Source organism: Numenius arquata, chromosome 9, assembly GCF_964106895.1.
Source record: "Numenius arquata chromosome 9, bNumArq3.hap1.1, whole genome shotgun sequence".
Lineage (NCBI taxonomy): Eukaryota > Metazoa > Chordata > Aves > Charadriiformes > Scolopacidae > Numenius > Numenius arquata.
Window position 1 is genome coordinate 14,138,230 of NC_133584.1, and position 21,879 is coordinate 14,160,108.

At 44.8% G+C, this 21,879-nt stretch overlaps 1 protein-coding gene across 1 annotated transcript in view; it reads right to left on the reverse strand.

The window, feature by feature from the left end:
- Window positions 1-21,879, reverse strand: part of ATP13A5 (ATPase 13A5) — a 33,207-nt gene that overhangs the window by 5,495 nt on the left and 5,833 nt on the right. The window contains exons 3-24 of the mRNA XM_074153579.1: window positions 21,054-21,200; window positions 20,772-20,842; window positions 20,615-20,695; window positions 19,994-20,063; window positions 17,716-17,850; window positions 15,341-15,413; window positions 14,419-14,550; window positions 13,626-13,796; window positions 13,236-13,393; window positions 12,777-12,965; window positions 12,462-12,523; window positions 9,304-9,454; window positions 7,941-8,012; window positions 6,701-6,857; window positions 5,172-5,289; window positions 4,439-4,563; window positions 4,111-4,274; window positions 3,401-3,523; window positions 2,496-2,575; window positions 2,086-2,128; window positions 1,189-1,298; window positions 362-458 (exon numbers count right to left, since the gene is read on the reverse strand). Coding sequence (XP_074009680.1) covers window positions 362-458; window positions 1,189-1,298; window positions 2,086-2,128; window positions 2,496-2,575; window positions 3,401-3,523; window positions 4,111-4,274; window positions 4,439-4,563; window positions 5,172-5,289; window positions 6,701-6,857; window positions 7,941-8,012; window positions 9,304-9,454; window positions 12,462-12,523; window positions 12,777-12,965; window positions 13,236-13,393; window positions 13,626-13,796; window positions 14,419-14,550; window positions 15,341-15,413; window positions 17,716-17,850; window positions 19,994-20,063; window positions 20,615-20,695; window positions 20,772-20,842; window positions 21,054-21,200 — 2,529 coding nt within the window. The remainder of the gene's footprint in view (window positions 1-361; window positions 459-1,188; window positions 1,299-2,085; window positions 2,129-2,495; window positions 2,576-3,400; window positions 3,524-4,110; window positions 4,275-4,438; window positions 4,564-5,171; window positions 5,290-6,700; window positions 6,858-7,940; window positions 8,013-9,303; window positions 9,455-12,461; window positions 12,524-12,776; window positions 12,966-13,235; window positions 13,394-13,625; window positions 13,797-14,418; window positions 14,551-15,340; window positions 15,414-17,715; window positions 17,851-19,993; window positions 20,064-20,614; window positions 20,696-20,771; window positions 20,843-21,053; window positions 21,201-21,879) is intronic.

Consider the following 21,879-nt stretch of genomic DNA (forward strand, 5'->3'; position numbering starts at 1 on the left):
GGTGACCTGACACTTGAATGTGGCATTTGAATGTTTTCCCACCCTTCTTCCAGCAGATGCCAATGTCCCTTGGACCACGTAAATCAGGTCACGCCCTCCCAGCCCACAGCAAAAGCAATGACAGCCAGAGTTTCACTTTGTGCCAGGTTTGAAATGTCTTTGGGTAGTGGGGACATGGACTAATTTGCTGTGTCCAAACTAATGGCTGGAGAAGCCGTCCCCATGTGGAGACCCACAAGCGTTCCCTGTTTGCCGCCGAGGCTGGGCCGTGCCTTGCAGATTCACAGACACTCACTTTGCTAAAAGATAAAACCCGACGGTGAGCACAGGGTATGATAAAAGATCGGCACGAAACACTTACCCAAAACAGCAGGGCAGTACCGACAAACTGAATCAGGCCGTAAAGGGTCAGGTATTTAACCACAGCGAAGGAAGCAACCAAAGCAGCTCGACCTTCCCTGCTCAAAACGCGAAACAAAGGTAACACACACCCCCCACACACACAGCTACAGTACTGGGGGTTTAGTGCTACAGATGGTTTCTTCTTCTCAGGAGGGCAACTCCTTTTGTTTAGGATCTCTAAGAAGAATAGAAAAGAGCTCAAATTCCATAGATGAATATTTTGGCCTTAAGATACTGCAGAGCCACTTAATTACCCTTCATCTGCAGTGTTTTGTTTCTTTGGTTTTATTCTGCAGCTACAATTTTAATACCTGGATTAAGCTGCTATTGCTTTTTTATTACTAATTTGCTCAACAGTTCTGGGAATCAAGCACATTTCTACATAAACAAGTAATTGCCTTTGCATACATTTGGTTAAATGGCCTTATTACTGGCTGCTCCGTGACCATGTGCAGCATATGGATATCAATATCTTAAAGTAATGGCATGCAATTCTATTCTGTGGTCACTGTTACACCAGCTCTTTCATGCCACACTCCAGCTGTACCTGTTCCAAAAATATCAGCCATCATGGCCAATGCATTCCTAAAAGCAGAAAAAAACCTCCCAGTGCTGGAACTTGAGGATCAAAAAAAATTCAAAACCCCTTCTGCTCTATTTTTTTATAGTCACTGAGAAATTAGGTTTGGTTTAGCAGCATCTTTGAGGGTAGCGCATGCTCACTCATGATCCCACTCCCTGAGCTCAGAGCAGGTAGCAGCTCCCTGGGACACCCAGCAAACTCACCTGATCAGCTCCGGCACACACTGGATGTTGGGGATTTGAGAGGTGAAGGGCGAGGCCACGGATGCTTCCTGCTCCGACAGGGATATCCCTGCATGGGCCATTTTCAGAGCCTGAAATCCACAGGAGTAAAAGAAGATGGAGGGACATGCACCCCACACAGTACATTTACTGGTGCTTTACAAGTGTTGCTTCAAGTGTCTTTTGTAACTGATCTTCCTCTATTCTGTGGCCCAGCCGATCTCATTTTCCACATATCTTCCCTTCCCTGGAGCTTAAATATTTCTTTTGTTCATTTAATCTCATTATACCTAGTTACAATCCTTTGAACAACCCTGTGTGCTCTTTCCCACCCTGGAGTTTGTGCACACCTCTCCTGTTAAACAGTCTCCTAAACTATTTAAATCACCATTTTATCCTCTTTCTAGTCCTTTCAATCTCCTGTTCATTTTTCTTTTATTGCTGTCTTATGAGCTCTCTGTCACCCGGCCTTGTCACCTCTGGTTTAGTGCTCAGGTGTAGGCTATGGACAACGTCTACAAAGCAAGATAATGAATTATTATAAAATTATATTATGATAACATTTATTATAATAATATAATAGATAACATAATAATTTACAATTGTAAATTTGAACAAATGTGTAAGAAAAAGTCACATGCCCCTATTTCAGGGAGAGAGGGAAATCAAATCAGTAATTGTCTATTATCGTGTATGTTAATATTAAAAAAAAAAAAAGCACATGAGTAGTATTTTGCAATGACACACTGGCCGATGGTCTCTCATGGGCTAACGTGGGAAATGCTTGTGACAAGCGGTGTTGGGCAGCCTCTTGTCACAGCCCTCCTTAGGTTGAAAAAGGTGAAATTTCACAAGAACGGAATATGAGCTCCTACATACCCCGCAGTCGTTGGCGCCATCACCGCACATACCCACGTAGTAACTGATGGAGGAAGAAGAAGGAAAACACATAAGTCTTTCCTGTAGCTGTTTGATTCCATGGTGGAGCACCTGCTGCCTTAGCACTTGCGGGGACATCAGAGCAGGGACTGCTGCTGGCCCTGAAGAAGGCAGTGGCTGTTTCCAGAGCACGGGTTGTACACGGGGAGAGGTTGGGGCAGAGTGCACAGAGCAAAATTAGGACTGAGGTCTGAAAGAGGCTATAACAGGAAAGGGAATGCTGCCACTTTATTCCAGACAGTGTTTCCCCCTTGGAAAGAGAGCCCGGAGCCGCGCTAGCTGGGACAGTCACACTTCAGAGAAAACATGTTATCGGTTTGGTTCAAAAAGAGAATAAAAGAGAAACTTACTTGAGTTTCTGAAACTCTTCAACAAGGCTGGACTTCTGGCCAGGAGACATCCTAGCAAAGACAGTTGCATTCATCAGTATCTGCAAGAAAGAGCAACGGGCTGCCTTGGGCAGGCATTTGTGCCTCCGTCGTTCCACAGAGGCAGGATCAGGCCTCCCAGATGGGTGCTCAGCTCTTGTGAAACCCTCTAATCCTGCCTCCAAAGCCCTATCAAAGCCCTATCATGGTTTTGCCACCCTTAGGGTTCAGATTCCCTCTAACACCAGATTTATCCTGCTCTGTTTTCTGCCTTTCCTGCTCTGCAGGAGGTGCTGGGAAGCCAGCAACCACCACGTGCTCTGCAGCAGCCTTTAGAGCAGCAAGGCGTTATAAGTGTTTCCCAAGTACAGAACAGATGGTTGATGACAGCAGCAATAACACTGCTCAGCCTGAGGTTTCTCCTACCTGAAAATCTGGCCAGAGTATGAAATCAAAAAATCTGTCCCAGCACCAGCTATTTTATGGACTGGATGACAGGAATTAAAGATTTCTGCTGCTAGATGTGAGTATTTTATGTTCCTGATGCCCCTCCTGAGCAGAGGCCATGCCAGCTATGGTAGCGGCACATGGGAATGGGGCTGATGCTTTTAATTAAACTGAAATTGAGAAGGTGACCGTGGAGTGACTCCACTGCACAGCTTCTTCCAGCACCACAGCCACCCCTGTCATTTGAGGTCTTAGAAGATGCTGAAAGCAAGCTGTTTGGGTTAAACCTGAGGCATGGTGGGAGGCTGCCCAGAGCTGTCAAAACGTGAAGTGACAATGCTACAGCTACCGACAGAAAAACACCTTTCTCCAGCTGGAACACCACTGCCACTTTATAGAACAGGGAGGGCAACTAAGTGCTTTGTTTCCTCTGAACTTACTTTTGGCAGCAAGCTGTAGAAGTGCTTTATAATAACCTGATAGGACTTTCCATTCATTGCAAAGTGGTAGTTGCAGGTTTCTCCTTCCAAGGTGATCTTTTCCTCGGTATTAGCACATACCTCCTAGAAATAAGACAGCATTTATTGTCAGACTGAGGCCATAACATGCCATCTCACTTCCCCCTCGTCAGCCTCCCACCAGGCAACCAGGAACACAGTCTTCTGCAGCATCCTTTTGTAAAACTTTACACCTGCCAGTGCTTGATTTTCTAGCTGTGTTTTCACACGTAACTGATCCCTGTTAGCCACAGGCTGCTAATTTAGACACTGAAATTTGGCCCAGCAAATAGTCACACAGACCAGTATGTATAATTGCATTAATTCTGCGCACTTCAAGTGTGATTGAAGCGGTCACTGCAGCTGCAGAGCCTTGCCAGTTATTCGTGTAGTTATTTTGCATGTTGCCCTGAGCAAAGAGCCACTGTATTAATTATTTCTCCCTAATAGGTGCACAGTCCACACCACATCTCCGTGTACCCCGGGGTAGATACAAACTAGCCCCCAGGTTTCCTCCATTCCTCAGAGCTACTTCCAAATCCTTAGCAAGGAGTCCAGGCCTAAGGAGCCTGGGCATTAGACATTAATTAGACAGTAAAAGCTTTGTTAATTCCCCCTGGCACCCAAAAGCAGCCATCCCTGGCCGTGCTTACATGGGGAGCAGCTGTGTTTGTTTTGCTCTCTTCTGCCAGTCGCCAGGCAATGGAAGCTGGAGCGGAGCCCTCTGGCTCGTTTGCTTCAATGAGGATGACTTTGCTGCCCGTGTGAATCATACCCGCGTTCCTGGCCACTGTGACAGCTGTCTGTAGGTTGTCCCCTGCAAGGACAGTGGAGAGACAGGCTCCTCGTATCTGCCATAGCATGGTGGCAGCCCAGGTAGAGACCACGGATGTGCTATGGAAGATACTGGAGGAGTGAATCTCTCTCCTGTGTGCCCCGTGGCAGCTGGCACAGCCACAGGAGGAGCCTGGGGGGATTTACCTGTGACCATAACACTCCTGATGCGGGCAGCAGCCAGCTCTCGTAGCACAGGCTTCGTCTCCTGCTTCAGGCGGTTCTCCATCACCAGGAGGCCCAGGAATGTCAGCCCAGACTCTGCCTCATCTCTTGGAGCAAGGACAGAAATGCACACGCTGTTTCCCAGGAACGTCACAGGGAGCAAGGCTCTCCCTGGGATTTTGTTCAATGGGAGAGCTGTGCTCAGTGGGAAACACGCTTGTTCCGCAGGGAAACACAACTGCTATGAGTTCAGGATGAGCAGTGCTCAACAAATAACATTTCTGCAGCCTCAGCCAAGCTGCTGCTCCGCTACATTGCTGTCTCTAGGAAGGAGCAACGCAGCAGAGGTGTGTGTGCAGAGAGAACGACAGGGATTTGCAGGAATTGGCTGGCTGAAGCCCACAGATTATGGCACACAGAATTTGTATTGCAGTCCCAATCCATTGCTATATAGAAGCACAATAACCAGCTTTCATTACCCTTTGGTAACAGATTCTGAAATTCAGCTCAGTGAGCCTTGCAAGAGCAGTAGTAAAGCAGTATAATCAGCATCTGCTGAGAGGAAGGTGTTAAATGGTACAGCTTCCCAACAAGCTTCCTTTGGCAGGAGAGGAGGGGAGGGTTTGGATAGGGCAGGTTGGTTTGGGGCAGGTTGTAATAAGCAGTTATGAAAGCAACCCCACGGTGATACCAGCAGTTCATCAGCACCCCTTACCTCTCCAGGCTGCTCATGTCTACATCCTTTCCTAGGTTTAGCACTTTATGGGCCAGGGCAATGACTCTGAAGCCTTGGCTCGTGTACATCTTCAGCTCCTCTAAGAAATTAGCTGGGACTGTTTACAGGAAAAAAAGTTTCATTGTTAGAATATTCCATGCTTGCTGATTGCTTTTCTAGGGTTAAATGCCTGTCCTTTAAACTACTTCATAGCCTGAGATAAAGCTCTGTGGCCTCTCACAGAAGTCAGCTGTTTTGTACCAATGCTGGGTAACTGACTGTTCAGATAAGTGACCTATGCATCTGTTTTATACTTTTGGAATGCATGGTAAGGTGCAGGTAGATAAGATGAATTACTTGGCAAAGGACAAAGACATGTGACTTCATAATTCTGTCCTAAGCTTTACCGTATACATGCTGAGTGACTGAGGAAATTGTTTTTATGTTTATGCCTTAATGTGAGAATTCTCCCAAATCCTAGATTTTCAATTCTCTGATCATTCCCATGACTTTAAAAGCAATAAGTTGCTTTTAACTTAGCAGTATTTTGTACTCACTACGTACTGCAATCACAGCTTTACAGTGCAGTACCTAATTATTCATTAAGCCATAATCAATAGAGAAACCATCAAGACAGGATGAGAGGAGCTATTTAGAAACCTGAGAAAGCTCAACATAATTTTGAAGATATTTTTCTTGCTGATGTTGACTTGTTTGGAGGCTTGTGTCATTAGATCTTAGGTGGTTCTAAACTAAATCTTTCCGTTGTGTCTCAAAGCCATTTGCACCTATTTTGAGGACAGTGCCATCTGAAATAACAAATGACAGAGCCACAGACCATTGGTACTGTGTTTGCTTGGCAACCTTTTGAAGTATTCAGTGAATGTGACCTGAGTTTCAAGTTTGCAGACAAACTTGAGTATAAGCCTATAATATTGTTCAGATATGAAAAAGAAAAGCCTATGTTTACTTGCAGAGAGAGGACAGAAGTCTTGGCTAGAGTGTTAATACCAATTATCCTTAATAACAGTAATTTGTATGTCCAACAGCAAGTTTCCCATCACTGAGATTTAAAGCCTTTGCAAGCTGAGTCACTAACTCGATGTTGAATTTACAGGGCAATAAATTAGCAGGAAATTTAAGAACTTGTACAGCACAACACACTTGCCGTGGTACGTGCAATTAGCATGAGCCTACATCTGCTCTGGGTATTTTGACATATCAACATTATTTATGCACTATATCTTCAGCTGATGCAAGTCAGCTAAGGGATGTATGGGGCTGAACCTCAGGCTGTGCATCTCGCTAGCTGTTGGGCTGTGTGCATCTTTAACTTACAAACAAGCAATGAAAACTTGTCTGTAGTATTAACTAATCACATTTAACGAGCCCAAGGCTTGCTTGTGGGAAGAGTCATACACATGCAGTTGCAGCATGGAAAATCTTTTAGGATTAGAGCCCCAACATAAACTCTGGTCTGTATTAAGTCCAAATAAGCACTGTAAAGTTGCCCTTTCCCAGTTCTGTACCAGTTTCTTGTCTACAAAAGCCAGACACTACTTCTGGTGCTCCTTTCATGTACAGGTCATACTGCTCCTCTCCGATCTTCTGTGAAACAACAGACATCCTCTGCAGCCCAGAAGAAAATGGGAATTGATGTAGGATTGCTATTCCTTCCACGGGAGCCTGGAGAGGTCAGGAAAGCGAGACGTTGTGTCATTGATTACGCAAAGCAAATCCATTCTGAGCTTCAGCTCATTTGAGGCTTTCCTGCTAAGATGATTTATTATTAATAGGAGATTATTTCACTTTTGCTGCCTTCTGGCTATAGGATCAGATCACTGATTACAAGCTTAGAAAACACAGTCTCAACAACTCTATCTTGCCTGGAACCTCAATGGTTTTCTTTATATTTATCTGGTTTTCCAGGCTTTGTCCCATCCTTTCTCTTAATAACCATGTATTAATGTAATATTTCTGCATTTACAGTCCTGGGAACTGAAGTTTGATGTGTTACAGTGACATTACCATGGGAACAGAGCAATCCTAGAAACAAGATTGATTTCCTTGTTGCCACAGCACTGTCCTCCCGGTATTGCTAGCAGAAATCACACTCCTTCCACCAGGAGGATTCTGCCTGGTTCAACTTTTGGACTGGAAACATAACAATTTTTAACTGTCAAAACTTGGAGCTTCCCAAGTGTACTTTTAAGAGGAACAGTGAAGCAAACAACACCGTGCTTCGGGGTGATGCTGATAAACCTGATAGTGCCGTTGCACGACCATTACCAGCAGGACTCATGGACCCATGTCCACGCTTCTAGCTGTAATGCCCTGCCCTTACGTTGCCTCTTCCTGCAGGTCAACTCATGCTTTTAAAATTTATTCTGTTTACAAAGTTCCTCTGCATTAGTTTCCACTTAAACTGAGTGTGTAGTTTCATTTTGCTAGCAGCTTTACAGGGTGAGGACTGTAAAGTCCGTATCTTTTATTAGCGCAAATAGTGGAGTTGGAAATGTGGGGCTTTTAAAGCCCATAAAGTGCTTTAGATGCCGCTTCAGAGCAGTATCTCCACTTGAATCAGAATTTGCTTTTCTGGTCCTGTGCTTCCAGGGTGTTTTGGGGGTAGGTGCAACACAGTGCCAAGAGTGGTTGAAAGGCATTTTGCAACCGCTAGCCCAGGTAAAGGAGTAGTGCATGTGCTAAGAGTCTGCGTACGCTGCAGGCTGAAAACACAGAATACTCATTCTCAGAAAGAACTGGACTTACACTGCTGGCCTTCGGCCCCGGTCTAACAACGCAGGTGTTGAGAGCACCAGCTCTGCTGGAGTCATCCATCTCCTGTACAAGGAAAAGTGTTATTTATGATACTCTTTTTTTTCGTTTGGCTTCACACCTGTCTGTTAAAGCAGGGCAGCAGCACATGGGAGCGTGTTCCCCCCTTATTGTTGGCACCCAGTCAAAGTGTTTTGTTATGATCTAATAGGTCTTCCTCTCCATCGTCAGTGACAGCCTCCCTGCAGCAGTGTCCTTAGTAGAAGCCTATATGGACCTGACTCTTTTGACTTGATGAGAGGAAAAACCTGTGTCAAAATTTGTGGTTTCTCTAAACTCAAGTTCCATATAAAAATGCAATGCTGTACCAATGATGAAGGGAAATATTTATCGTTATCTAGCTGTTTTTATCTTCCAGTCTCCTGCTTTTAAAAGGCTCTCAGTGATGTTCTGTGCAGAAACAGGGTGGTAATTTTCAGTGTAGGATGCTTTTAGCCCTCCAGGTCTGTTACTTTACGTGCTGCCAGGGCTCATTCACCCTTATAGTCCCCTTCTGCTGTCATGTGGCTCTGCTGCTGCCTGCTCTTCCACAGGAGCGAGCACCAGCCTGATGCCTTCCTGCAGTGCTGCTGAAAGAGCTGCCATCTGTTTTACTTATTGATTAATCTCTCCTGAGCAAAAGGTTGAAGGAGAAAAGATGACGAGGCAGTTAACTGCAGAGACCCAGAACCCCTCCAGGCAAGGACATGGCAGGGAGAAGAGCAGCCCCTTGCCTTCTCTTGCCACCTCCCATCCTGCTCCCACCCAAACAAGTCTCCATCCCCATGGATGAGCCCCGAGGCTCAATCTCTCACCGCCTCCGCAGGCCTCTCTGAGGCTTGCTGTTCACTCAGCTGGAGTCTCCAGCCTTGGTTTCTCCATAGCGATGTCCCTTTGCTAATCAGAGATAACAGCCTCTCCCATAAGGGCATAAAAACCTGCCTCTGTGTTTTCTTGGCTGACTTGTGCTCTCTGCACCACGTGGACAACGGTGTGGTCTGATCATCTGCTTCCAGCAAGCAGCAACTAGGCTCACCCTCCGCTTCCTCACACTCCAGTGTTTCCAAATCAAATTAAGAGAGCAAATGCAGGCAGCCCCAAGGAAAATGATTGCTGGACTATCAAAAAAGCAGCCGCAGTGCTGCAAATCTGTCATGATGTTAGAAATAACAGAGCAAATTCCAGCTGTTACGACCAGGACTGCGAATGATTTTCCCCTACAGGTATGTATGTGAGCTCAACTTGTGAGTAAACACCCATGGGCTGGGTTAAGGGTGTCCTTGCTTTGGATGTGTGCAGAGGGTGCGAGTTACATTACCCAGTGTGTGCCCTCAAACATTTTCAGGTCCAGAGGATCTCCCTGAATCTTCTTATCCAAAACAACCAGTGAATGACAGCTCGCCATGGCTCCACACACAGGTCCCCAGGGCAGAGGTGTGCTGGATGGGAACTTATGGATTTCCTGAAACCTGATTAAAAGCAAAAGGTTAGTGGGACCACTTCTAAGGGCTCCTCAGCTAGTGCCTACAGCTGCACCTCTCCTATGAAGACAGGCTGAGAGAGTTGGGGAGTTCAGCCTGGAGAAGAGAAGGCTCCGGGGAGAGCTTATAGTTGCCTTCCAGTACCTAAAGGGGGCCTACAGGAGAGACGGGGAGGGACTCTTTATCAGGGAATGTAGTGATCGGATGAGGGGGGAGTGTTTTAAACTGAAAGAGGGGAGATTTAGATTAGATATTAGGAAGGAATTCTTTACTGTGAGGGTGGTGAGACACTGGAACCGGTTGCCCGGAGAAATTGTGGATGCCCCATCCCTGGAGGTATTCAAAGCCAGCCTGGATGGGGTTTTGAGCAACCTGATCTAGTGGGAGGTGTCCCTGTCCATGGCAGGGGGGTTGGAACTCGATGATCTTTAAGGTCCCTTCCAACTCTAACCATCCTGTGATCCTATGATTCAGTGGAGCTGAGCCCAATAACTGCAAGCAACACGCTGCCCTACCCATCCTTCTGATAAAAGATCAAATGCATTCAGGAGGCCAAAAAGTACCCAATAATTAATTGGCACGACTTCAACCTGATGTGAAGTAACTGAGACAGTAAAATACTCAGAGGGGCTGGCACAGGAGTCCTGCTTGGCAGTTGCTGTTTGGTCTTAGACAAAGCAGAGAAGACTCTGTTGGAGAGGAAACAACTTGCAGCAGGGATTGCAAAGAAGTTTGGCAACGTGCCCTAGGAGAAATTTGTGAAGTTGCAGTATGGAATGGGGGTTCATCTGCTCAGGCTGGTGCTGTGCAACCACCAGGGTGGATAAACACCATCAGCCCACTCTCAGCACCCCTGGGAGAGCCATGAGGAACACAACCTTCACTTCCAGCTGTAGATTTTACATCTGCATAGCCACAGACACCAGATGCTCATCCCTCACACCTTGGTTTTAAAAATGGGTAAGTTGGTTGACTCCTATGGAGTTACACCAAGGCACGCTGTCAAAGATTCACACCCCAATTTCTTTCTGTGGAAAGCCTTGAGGTTTATTCCCTCATTGGCCCCACAGCACAGACTGAACATGTGCAAGGCTGGGCCATCTTCATCATGGAAGATATTTCTCAGAATCCTCCCTTCTCACACACACATTTCTCCCACCTAAGAAACTGGCTGGCTGACAAGCTGTGTCTGCCAGACCAAAGCACAACCCATTACCATTTAGGCTGGCATGTTAAGGAGAAATTTACATAGATTTTATTTACCTTTGATCACCACTAGCATGGCCTGTTACTAACACAGGCACCGTGAAATGCATCTGGAAGCGAGCAGCGGGAAGGCCCGCAGCTCTATTAAAAGGAACAATGAATCCGGGACCTGTTGTCCCTCTGGGCCATCAAAGTCTGTTGTGTTTCCAGCAAATTATACCTTGTTCTCAGCCTGGTCATAATTGGCTTATTAATTAATTAATACTTGAGAGACACCATGAAACTGCTAAACACCACAGAAAACCAACAAACATATCTTATTAAATGTACAATAGGATATTTTGCAAGTTGAATGTAATTCCTTTACTGTCATTGCCTCACAGTATTCAGTTTAGCTGACAGCTAGTCCTATAATATGTTTAGAAATGTGAACATTTAAGAAAGAGTAATTATGCAAATAGGCTAATGAGATCAATGCAGACAGCAATAGCTCCTCCTTGCGTTTTGGCAAGCCACCAGCACTGGTTCCCAGCTGGGTGCAGATTGGACATGTCTGCAAATTGCAGAGGTTGTTGGGTTGGGTTTTTTTTATTATTATGTGGATTTATTCTGATATATGGATCCAGTTTTGTTCTTCTGCTCATGTGAACAGACACTACCTGCAAGGCTACCTTGATGGAAATCATTCTGGGGCTACCATGAGCTCTCTGCCTTTGGTGGGCTCCGAGCCTGTTCAATGTGCACCGATTCACTGTGAACTCCCTGCTGCGCTGGAGGGGGGCCAAGACGAGACTGTCCTATGTGCCTGCGGTTTGGTCCCACTGGAAGAGTATTTTATTGGTTGACACTTATTAATCTCTTCTCATTAATTTGGATCAGATAGTAATTTTCTCTCTGTCCTTTGAGAAAGTATTGGGAATGTGATTTCACTCCTCTCACAATGAATTAATCCTTTCATTCATTATGGCACGATTATCTCTGTGGTGTTGAAGTATCTGATGTATTAACAACTACTAATGAAACGTGGGAGTTGATATGGGGTGTGTGATTTTTCCTGGCCACTGCAAAAGATTAAAATTTTGAGTTTGGCATAACACACAGTGCAGAGCTGAAGTCTGCTATTGTATTACAGTAATATCAATTAAATGGTATCATTCTAGATATAGTCACGTTTAATGTTTAGATAGCAGTTATTTCTTGAGGATTTCAATGATCTTTGGGCTTAGAATTGAGATGGAGCCTGCCATAGGTTTGAGGACCCTAAGGACGTTTGAGCTTTGCAGGTCTGATCTGTGGTCTCATGGATTTTTTTTTGCGGCATTTACAGAAGGTAGGTGAGATTTGACAGGCACCAAAGTCAGCAACACTTAATTTCAACAGAAGGAGCATTATCCTAACATTTAAGTGATGAAAGGTTTATTGACTAGATTAAGAATATTTATTGAACTGTGCTGAGAATGACATAATTGAAAAGCTCTGTGCATATTCTCCAAATCCCCTCAGGGTAATTAAAAGCACTCATGCTGCTGCTGACTTCTGTTTGCCTTGAATTAGCAGTGACCTTTACAGCTTCGCCTGCTGCAGCAGCACCCAGATGCCCTCCTCAGAGGGAAGGAGCTGAGCAGGGACACCCATTGCACTCTGCCTCCCCAGATGCACCCAAACACCTCTTTTTGCGTGCTATTTGCTGTCTCTCCATACCCTGTGCAACTGCCTCCCCCCTAACTAGGCATTTGGGCAGTACATTCACACTGGAGATTAGTTCTTGCTAAATTAAATCCTTCCTTACCGGCTTCCCTCTGAAGGGATGATGCCCCACAGGTCCAGTCCATCTTCTGTCAGCGTGCCTGTCTAAATTTAAATAAATATCTAGTTACCCTGCTATTGCCCACCCCTTCCTCCTTCCACATCCCCAGAGGTCCTTCTCCAACTCCTGGGCAGGGTAAGGGAAAGTCTCCTGCCCACAGCATGACCCTGCTGCCTGGGCACCTGCAGAGGACTTTTCCCTGGGGTTAGATCAGGGTAGATGGCTTGGGGGAAAAAAAATAAATAATCTCATATTCCTCACAGCCCCCAGCATCTTTCAGCGCTCCAAGTGCCTTACTTTGTCAAAACAAACAAGGTTGATCTGTCCGCAGATATTAATCCTCTGTGGGCTGATGCAGAAAATCTTCTTTTTCTTCAGCCTCCTCTGGGCATAAACAGTGCCTGTTGTCAAGGCAGCGGGGATAGTGGGAGGCACAGCCACGGTGAGGAGAAGGAGGGCCATAGCCACCACGTCTGCCACTGGCTTCTGCAAATAGTGAGAGCAACAGGGGTGGTGGAGCGGGAACCGCCACTCTCAGGGGGTCCAACCCTCCTGTCCAGCAGCAACACATCCCAAGCTCTGACCCTGGGATGACAGTTTTATTCTGCTTTTTTCTGTCCATCTTTCTCCTCTCCACCCCTATCCCCCGCCAATTCTGGAATTTGAAAACTGGATTACAGAAACGAACAATAATCCAACAAGTGACCGAGGGCTCAGAGCTGGCACCTGCAGCTTGGAGGCATCCCTCCTACTTACCTTGTGGGACACAAACACACACACAGTGTAGATGAGTCCAAACACACCGATGGCAGAGAGGCCTATGATGAACTTGAAGGCATCTCTGTAGAGTTTGAAGTTCACTGGCTTGGGGTAGAGGATGGATCTCACCAAGTCCCCTTTAGCTGTATTGAACCCTGCGTGAAGACATGTGCCATACATTGCGTACATGACAGTGGTGTCATACGGCATCGGTGCTGCTCGGGGAGGGGTAACATCGCACCAGCCCTAGCCATCAGGTGGCAACAAGCACTTCTCAGGGACAGCAGACCTGTGCTGGACTTCAACAACAAAGAGAAACCATCTCTCCCACCAGCTTCTGGGGCTGCCCCTTTCCCCCTGCTGGTTAGCAAGCGATAAAAGAAATACCAGTTTGCAGCACAACGGCTCTCGCTGGCCCTCTGCCCATCGGCTTCGTCTGTATGACTTCTGTCCCACAGAAGAGGACGTGTCTCCGATAGTCCTCCATGCTGTGGGTTTTCCAGGGCATTGGACTCTCCGTGAGGGGCAAGGGGGTTTTTGTAACTGGAATGCTTTCACCTAAGAACAACAGCGTGCAGCTTCACTTGAAGGGGATTTAAACGTCTATCAGATTCTGCAGTTTAGAAAGTGACAGCACCCTTCAGGTGCTCAGGTTTGCCTGGCTAATTAGCTTGCTTATGTACTTACATATGTGGATTTATGGTGACAGCCATTGTAGTTCTAGCTTCAGAGTACATTAGATGGTGTCTCTGAGCCTTTTTTATCAATGGGCTTGGCCCAAAATTTGCCCCTGACCCAAGTTCATACCTTGTAGTGGCTCGATGTTTAGGTATAACAGTGACCCCTCTGCTCACACATTGCCTGCTTGAACAGAACCACTGCAAGATCAGAATCCGAAAACTCAAAAAATACATATTCAGTGCATTGGAGTAGTTTCACTTTCTACTCTTGACAGTATATTAATCTTACTTGTTTTCAACGTGGATACGAAATGCATATTACACAATGGCAGTGTCCAAAAGCCCAAGACAACTGTGAATTATTCAAACCACAGTTTTTCCACCTCCTGCTGCAAACTATTCTAATAAATAGGAAACAATTCGCTGTCAGAACTAATAGAGACATCTCCCTGACAGACAATCTGCACAGGGCTTTAGCATTTCAAACTCCAAGGCTGCACCTGTGAGCATCCCTTCATTCACAACGCAGCTTCCATCAATCAGCACAGCATCACAGGGGAGGGAGAGCTTCTTGCCATCTAAAAGAAACAAGTCTCCAGGGACTAAGTAACCAGACTCCAGCTCTTTGCAACCTGTAGAACAATACAAAAATGATCTTCACTTGTGCACAAGTTGGGCAATTAAAAAAAGTCTCAAAGCACATACATCATCATCAAACTTCTACACTGCATGATTTAAGGCCAGCGCTTCTTAGAAAAAATACTGACTGAAAAGATCGGCCCTTGTCTAAACATCTCCCTCCAAGTGGTTGTCTTCAGTTTTATCGGCTTAACAGCATAAAACACTCTTACCAAGAACACCTATCCAAGGCCTTTACATCTCCCAATACTCTAACAATTGCCCATCTCAACATCTTTAGGATGCAAAAATAGCTATTACCCCTGTTTTATGGGCAAGGAACCGAGATGCAGGAAAGAAAGCGCATACCTCAGTGGGAACCATATATCTAGACTCCTTGAAAATTGCTCACAAGCAACTTGACAAGATTGTGAAAGTAGCCTATAGCAGAGCAGGGAAGCAGGTCTCGGAAGGCCAGAGTTGTTATCTCGTTGCTTGTTTGTGAAATTAAATTTTCCAAGCTGTTCTTGACTCTTAACACAAATTGCTAGGTTCACCTCTGTCATTACAGCTGCCACAGATACAGATGATAATGATTCAGATGCATCATTACCGCAGCACATAGGCTATGCCCACACTTCTCACTGCCCTGCCCAGCTCACCTCCCTCTGCCCCGTTCTCCCTGCAGCTTGCCCTTCGTGTTTCAGCTGTAGAAATCAACAGGAGCTGTGCAATTCCCGATACATTTCAACATGTTAGTTAATTATACAGGCTGGTGAGGAAAATAAGACGCAGATGACTCACCTTCACTCTTCGTGCAGACTGTAACCTGGACTTTGTTATGTTCCTCAACGAGGTTGTGCAGCTTGGTAGACTGCTGTTGGTGGGAAAGCAATAGCAGTGTTGAAACACCTATACTCAAGTGAAGCAGTAGGCTACAATTCAGAGACCATGCTAACATTATAGAAACTGAACTCTGCTGAGCGATCCAGCGGAGGCTTCACATCGCTTGTTAGAGATCAGGATGCGAGTTCATCGAGTTAACCTAGAACAATCTGTCGTGGGAACACGGACCTAATTTTCTGTTTGCTTCCAGTTCATGCTGCTCGATCTCCCTCAGCCTCCAAGGGGCTATTCCTGCTTCATGGCAGAGTAAGTCTCCTTGGCTGCAACACTGCTATCTGCAGCTCCTTAATGAAGGGTTGCTTTGTGCTCACTGGTTTTATCCTTGCTAGGAGGCTATCAACAGGACAACCGAGTTGTAAAGACTATCGTTACAAAACTGCCATTGCAGTAAGAAAAACAGAAATTCTAATTTAGCTGTGTGTCTGTGCTCTGCCAGTTTTTGCAATTTAATTCAGACAATTACATATCCTGAGATAATGATGAAGTCAACTGTCATTGCAAGGCCATCAGAGAGAATGCCTTATCTTGATTTAAAAGTTGCAATTGCAAAAAACTAATCCCCAAGTGTGGATTTCTTCATTAGCATTGTTCATGTGAAGATGTCAAGCCAGTTTGAAGAGTATCTGGAAGCTCAAACATCGTAATTCTTCCTGCCAAAATTATCAGTCACACAACAAAACTGGCCTTGCCCAAGAAAGACGAACACACCATATCCATTCTTTATTCTCTGCGATACCAGGACAGACACCAACACTTTAAGTATAAGGGTGTGCTCAAAGAGATGTGAGTGCTTGTTCAACATGGCAGTGCTAGTCACCCTACAGATATTAGCCAGAGATACAAAAACGTGATATGCAGCCAACACACCTGTGCTGGCAAAAGCCCCAGCTCCTCACAAAGTCCTTGCTGAGATCAGTGTGAGGGCTGGAATGAGGCAGCGATAGAAGCGTGCCCTTGGCAGGGCAGAGGGTGCTCAGGAGTGCCTCCGCAGCACTGTGGGCACATACTGTCCCCCAAGCCCCACCAGCCTGGGGGCCTGGGACCGACACAGGGAATGTGATGTGGGCCTCTAACAGCCCAGGGAAAAGCAGAGTCCATTCAAACAAAGCCAGCTCCTGGAAGGGGACATTTCCTCCTTCTGGGCAGCACTTCACAGAGCAGTTTGCTCTACCACTTTCTCAAGGAACCTTTCAAAGGGCTGAATCTTGCCCTTCCCCAGTAACTCAGTGCAGGAACAATGATTGTATCAGTGAATTTGGAGGCCATGTGAGCCATGCCTGGCACTGAAGCAGCACATGAGCACGACAGGCAGTTCGGTGCAACCCACAGTTGCCATCCCTTCACCCTGCCACCACCTCTAATCTTGCCATGTTGTCTGCAGGAACTATAATTCTCAATGCTGTACTCTAACCCTTATATTTTTCCTGAAGATTAAAAAAAAAACATTTAACAGAACTCAGGAATCCCATTTGATTTTGCTTGTAAATCTTGACAACGCAGAGGAATGTGATACCTAAAATTCCAGATGAGAGACTAAAACACTGCCTGCCAGACTCCTGTTCCTACCTCTCTTTCCTATTTGTAGTCATTCACATAGTTTCTCTTTTTTTCTCCTTTCCCTTTTTTTCCACCTCTTTTCTCCTTTCTCTATGTGATTTTTGCCTTCCCTGTGTATTTAAAGTGGACTCAGAAATCAAAGAATTGTTTTCCCAACTCCCAGAGAGAGTGTTCTGTGTTTCCAGCAGGAAGAACCAGGAAGCTCATCTGGCTGCATGAGGATACTCAATGGCAGGCAAAGGATGCCTAAGGCTCAGCCTTTGTCATAGAGACTGAAGGTTTCAGGTTTATCACAGGTGAAAGCTTTAGGTCAAAAAGTGAATGAGCTGAGACTATTAGAAAATTCTTCCAAGCAGCTGTATCCATGACAGAGGTGTTGAACAAATTTGAGAGATAGAAAGTCACATTTCTTTTTGCTGTGAAGACCTGTCATTTAGTAAACCTTAAGAAGAGTGTATCACCATGAAATGACAGTAGGAACCAGAGTCATGGTATAGTCCACCTTCATATTACAAACCCCAGGTATCAGTCTACTTTAATTCTTGGGAAGTTTAAGACCCAGGTATGACCCTTTTAACTCTACTATAGAAATAAATCTGTAGTAATATAGCAGAATACACAGCGATAAGAAATAACCAGAACAAGCATATAAATAGCTAGTTGTGTCTGCAGTAGATGAAATTGCTAGCAGCTGGCAGGCTGCACAGCAGACTCACCTGTCTGAGGTCATACACAGTTAAGCCAACAGAAACGATCGACAGGATGATGATGGCCACTGAATATTCAGTGTAGCCTTGGCTCAGCCACAGTGTGAGGGTGAAGGCTTGGAACACATAGAAAGGGTTTAAAATCTGCAAATGCGAATGTAACGCACATCAGGAGATGGACATAACATATCAGGAGAGATGGAGTGTGGGAAGAGGTGAGAACATTTCATTACAGCATCCAGGAGTCTTAAACACCAATTTAAAGTGTTGTTTTGCCATCCCAAGGCAGTATTCTTTCATGGCTGTTTTAGAGCATTAATAGCCTCCAGCTCTGAATTTACCAGCTTACACATAGTTCAACATGTTAGTAATGAAAAGCTGTTGCTAACCAGTTACTACGCAGCAGCAACCATACTAGCAACTTCAAATCAGAGTTAAGGGACTTTAAGTCAGTTGGTTTCCCACTGTAGCCATCTAACAAAGGTGACCTTAACATTTCTGATGCTAAGTAATTGCTACACAGGAGACCCTACCCAAATGTGAGGGGGGGGGAGACAGTTGAAATACCATAAAAGTCTTTGATACTTTCTGATTTAAGAAAGTCACTGTGAATATGGTATTTATTTGGAAAAAGAAAAATAGTAAAGAACAACTAATTGTCTGTGGGGACATCAGAAATCAGTCTTAGACTACAGCTAAAATGAAGGCTTGATTTCCTCGTACTTCCATACTTTTAGATACTCTAAATTGCATCAGCCTTACAATACCAGTCATCATTCACTTTAATGTGTTATGCTGAAACAGGCCACCAGCCCCACTGAAGTCTCAGAATATAATTTTGGTTATTGTGTTACCTAACTAACAACAAAAGAATTTGATGAAGTTTTTCAGAGGTTTGCCAACCACTTGGCTTGTCTGACAGAGTGACAGACTTCTCTGTGAAACTGGTGTAACTAAAATAGCCACTGAAAGAGCTTCTGCATAAAGACTGGAACAGAAATGAATTATTCATCTGACAAATTTGGTCCCTCAATGAAAATTTAATACTTTCTTCAACATTCACTAGGACAAAGAGACAGACACTAAATCAGGGTGTCAGCCTGCAGACACTGAAGCTGTACCTGAACTGAAATACCTCAAGATTATGAGGACCAGTCTGCCTCCAGGCACCACCATTAATATTTCAAACATGAAGCTTCAGCCTTGGATGGAAGTGCAAAGTTCAAATTAAATAAACTTTTTAGAGTGCTGCGTTGCAGTTCTCTTCAAAACCATCTCCAGGGGGCACTGAAAGGTTGGTAACATCAAATCCAAGCAATTTCAGGAGCCCGGGAGCTTTTCATGTATTTTGTAGGGTTTCAAACAGACTCCACTTAAAGTTCAGACACATGCCAGCTTGGGATCCCAGCATTCATAGCTCTTTTCCATTTTAAAGACATTCATGTAGCATCCATAATCCACTATAGTGAACACAGATGACATGACAGTATCCTGTATGCAAAGCCTCTGTTTACAGGTTGGCAAAAATATATGTCCAGCATTTCTATAAGCAACCTCAGCAAGCGACCATCCATGTCTCTCCTCATATCCACAAGATATTTGTTTCATCCTCTGTAGAGGAACAGTCTTGCACTGTGTCCTTATTTATGCAGATAAAAACTTGTCTTGTGTCTATGTCACAGGAGAAAAGGAAGTTACTACGTGAACAAGGCGATTATAAAATAGGAATTTTGCAAGTGTTTTCTTCCATTCTAAAGCACACTCCCAATTTACGCTGCTGTTGAGGCCACAAGCAAACTTGTACAATGCTTTGGACTACACTTGGACTACTAAAACAAGGCTATTAAAGAGGAACAAGTGTGCCTTAATTGTACCAATAAAATTTTCACTGCAGATCATTGTGAAGAGCCTACATGAAAGGAGAGAATCACTGCTCAGTGATGAGGCAAGATATGCCAGCTCATGGGAGATGTTCAGTCAGGAATAAAAAGCCTACAGCAGAGGAAGACATCAGTCGCTCCCACTACTGCTCTCCAAGAAGGGACAGAGTCATCATAAGGGAAACATTTAGCTGTTTTAAGTATGCAGCACCAAACATTCTCTTAGCTTCATGTTCTTTCCTGTAGCTTCTGTCAGAAATGTGTGCTAATAGCCATAAAGGAGGTTCACCAACTTTCCTCTGTGGCTTATGCCTGTGAAGCATCAACCACCCCATCCCAGTGTGCCCAGGTAAAATCTTCAAAACACTTCAAATGTGTCCCACCAAGTTCTAGTTGGACTTACTGACCTCTTTAAAAAGTAACTTCCAGATAGGACGAATTTCGACTTCGATGGCATTAGGCCCACACACCAGCTGCCTGGAGGAAGGTAGAGAAGAGTTCCCCATGTTATAGGTTAGTCACATAGGGTAAGACCATGTGGAAAACTGTGCACCAAATAACATTAACACTTATCTAAAAAAATAAGTTCTGGGGACACCATATGGCTGAGCAGGATCAATAGACTTGTCAGGAAGCTGTTGTATCCAAGAGGACTTTACACAGAGGCAGAATTTTACTGTCTTCTTGCTGAAAAGATCATCAGTCTGCTCCTAAACCTTGTGATGAGTTTTCCAGAAGGCTCTTAAGGAGATGATAGCAAAGGAAGCCAGTCATGGCTTGCTGTGCCCTGAACCCCAGGTGGAATCGGTGGCATTTTCCCCAGACTTAGCCTGGCATCACTGAGAAGATAATGAGCTCAACAGAGTGTAAGAGATAATGATTTCGCACCTTTCAGAACGCCACCCACACAGTTTGCAGTGCCTCACTACTTAGGTGAGCAAAACGAAGCTCACACGCATTTGAAAGGAAGAATTAATGGGTCACACTATCACAATTAGCTCATGTGTCTACTCGTACGTAGGCTGTACCTGATCTTCTGTTCTTCCCTTGTGAGGCCAGCTCCAAACTTATGGTGTATGCTGTGACACGTGTTGCTGTCTTCTAATGATCTAGGACAAGAGGAGAAAGTTCACACAAGGGAGTCCCCTACCACAAAGGGTTTTATAACAGTCTCTTGACACTCACCCAACTTTCCTGAATTCTTTTACGGAAAAGTCCCAAATATAACGGATTTTCTGCACCTGGATAGATCTCACCTGCAAGACCAAATTGCAAAAACTCCTTTTGCCATTCAAGGGAAAACCATCTCACTGCTACAGAAATGCTTCACCATGTTTTAGGAGAAAACTTGAGCTTATGTAAACAGAATTTGCAGGAAGGTGCTGACAGAGCACCCTTGGGAGCCTCCAAGTGCCTCGACTACCCACCTCCTCCCCACCATCTTTCTTCATTTTTTAGATGACTTACCTTTAACTGTGGCTTCATTATGGCTCTGTTTATGACAGAGTCTTTATCAGCTACAAGAGGACCATCTGAATTACTACCCACAGGTAGTGCCAATGTGGACAAATCAATCCAGGTCACCTTCTTCCGGGTGTATCTCTGAAACTCATCCTGGAGAAATAGAGCACCATGCAGTGACAAGCCCTAAATGTTGCCTGTGATAATGTTTCCTGACTCTGGGAAGTATATGAGAGATTCCCAGAGAACTACAGTACTGTGGCATCATTGCAATCACAGCAAATGTAAGCCTACAGTAACAGGGACATTGGTATCACTGTTTTAGTACCAATCAGGAAAGCACTTTGAAGTCAACCTCGCAATCATCTCCATTTGCTTTGGTTCATGCTGCAGAGCAATTTCAGAGAAGATGAAACTAAACCAGAAGATGTGCTTCAATAGCTACTGGATGGGTATTCAGTCTATGGGATCAGACTAGAAGTAAAAGCTTTCTGAAATACTTCTGGTGTGGACATTGAGTCCTCAGCAACAGCTACTTTGCTCTACAAAACTCCTGTGTTCCTTGTTATACATCCCTAGCCAAAAGCAACTCAGCTTTACTGCTATATATGCATTTGTTAGACAGAATTGTCCCTTAATCAGTCTAATGTAATTAGTTACAATGAGCAACAGGTTACTCATTTAGTGGTTTGAGTGCATTTATTTTAGCAATATCAATGCAATGTTGAGCGTTAAGTATCTTAAGCATTTGTTCTGCCAGAATTGGGTTGGGTTTCAATTTACAGTCATGGAGTCTTAGAATATAACTAATGCCTGAATTCTGGCTCTCTAA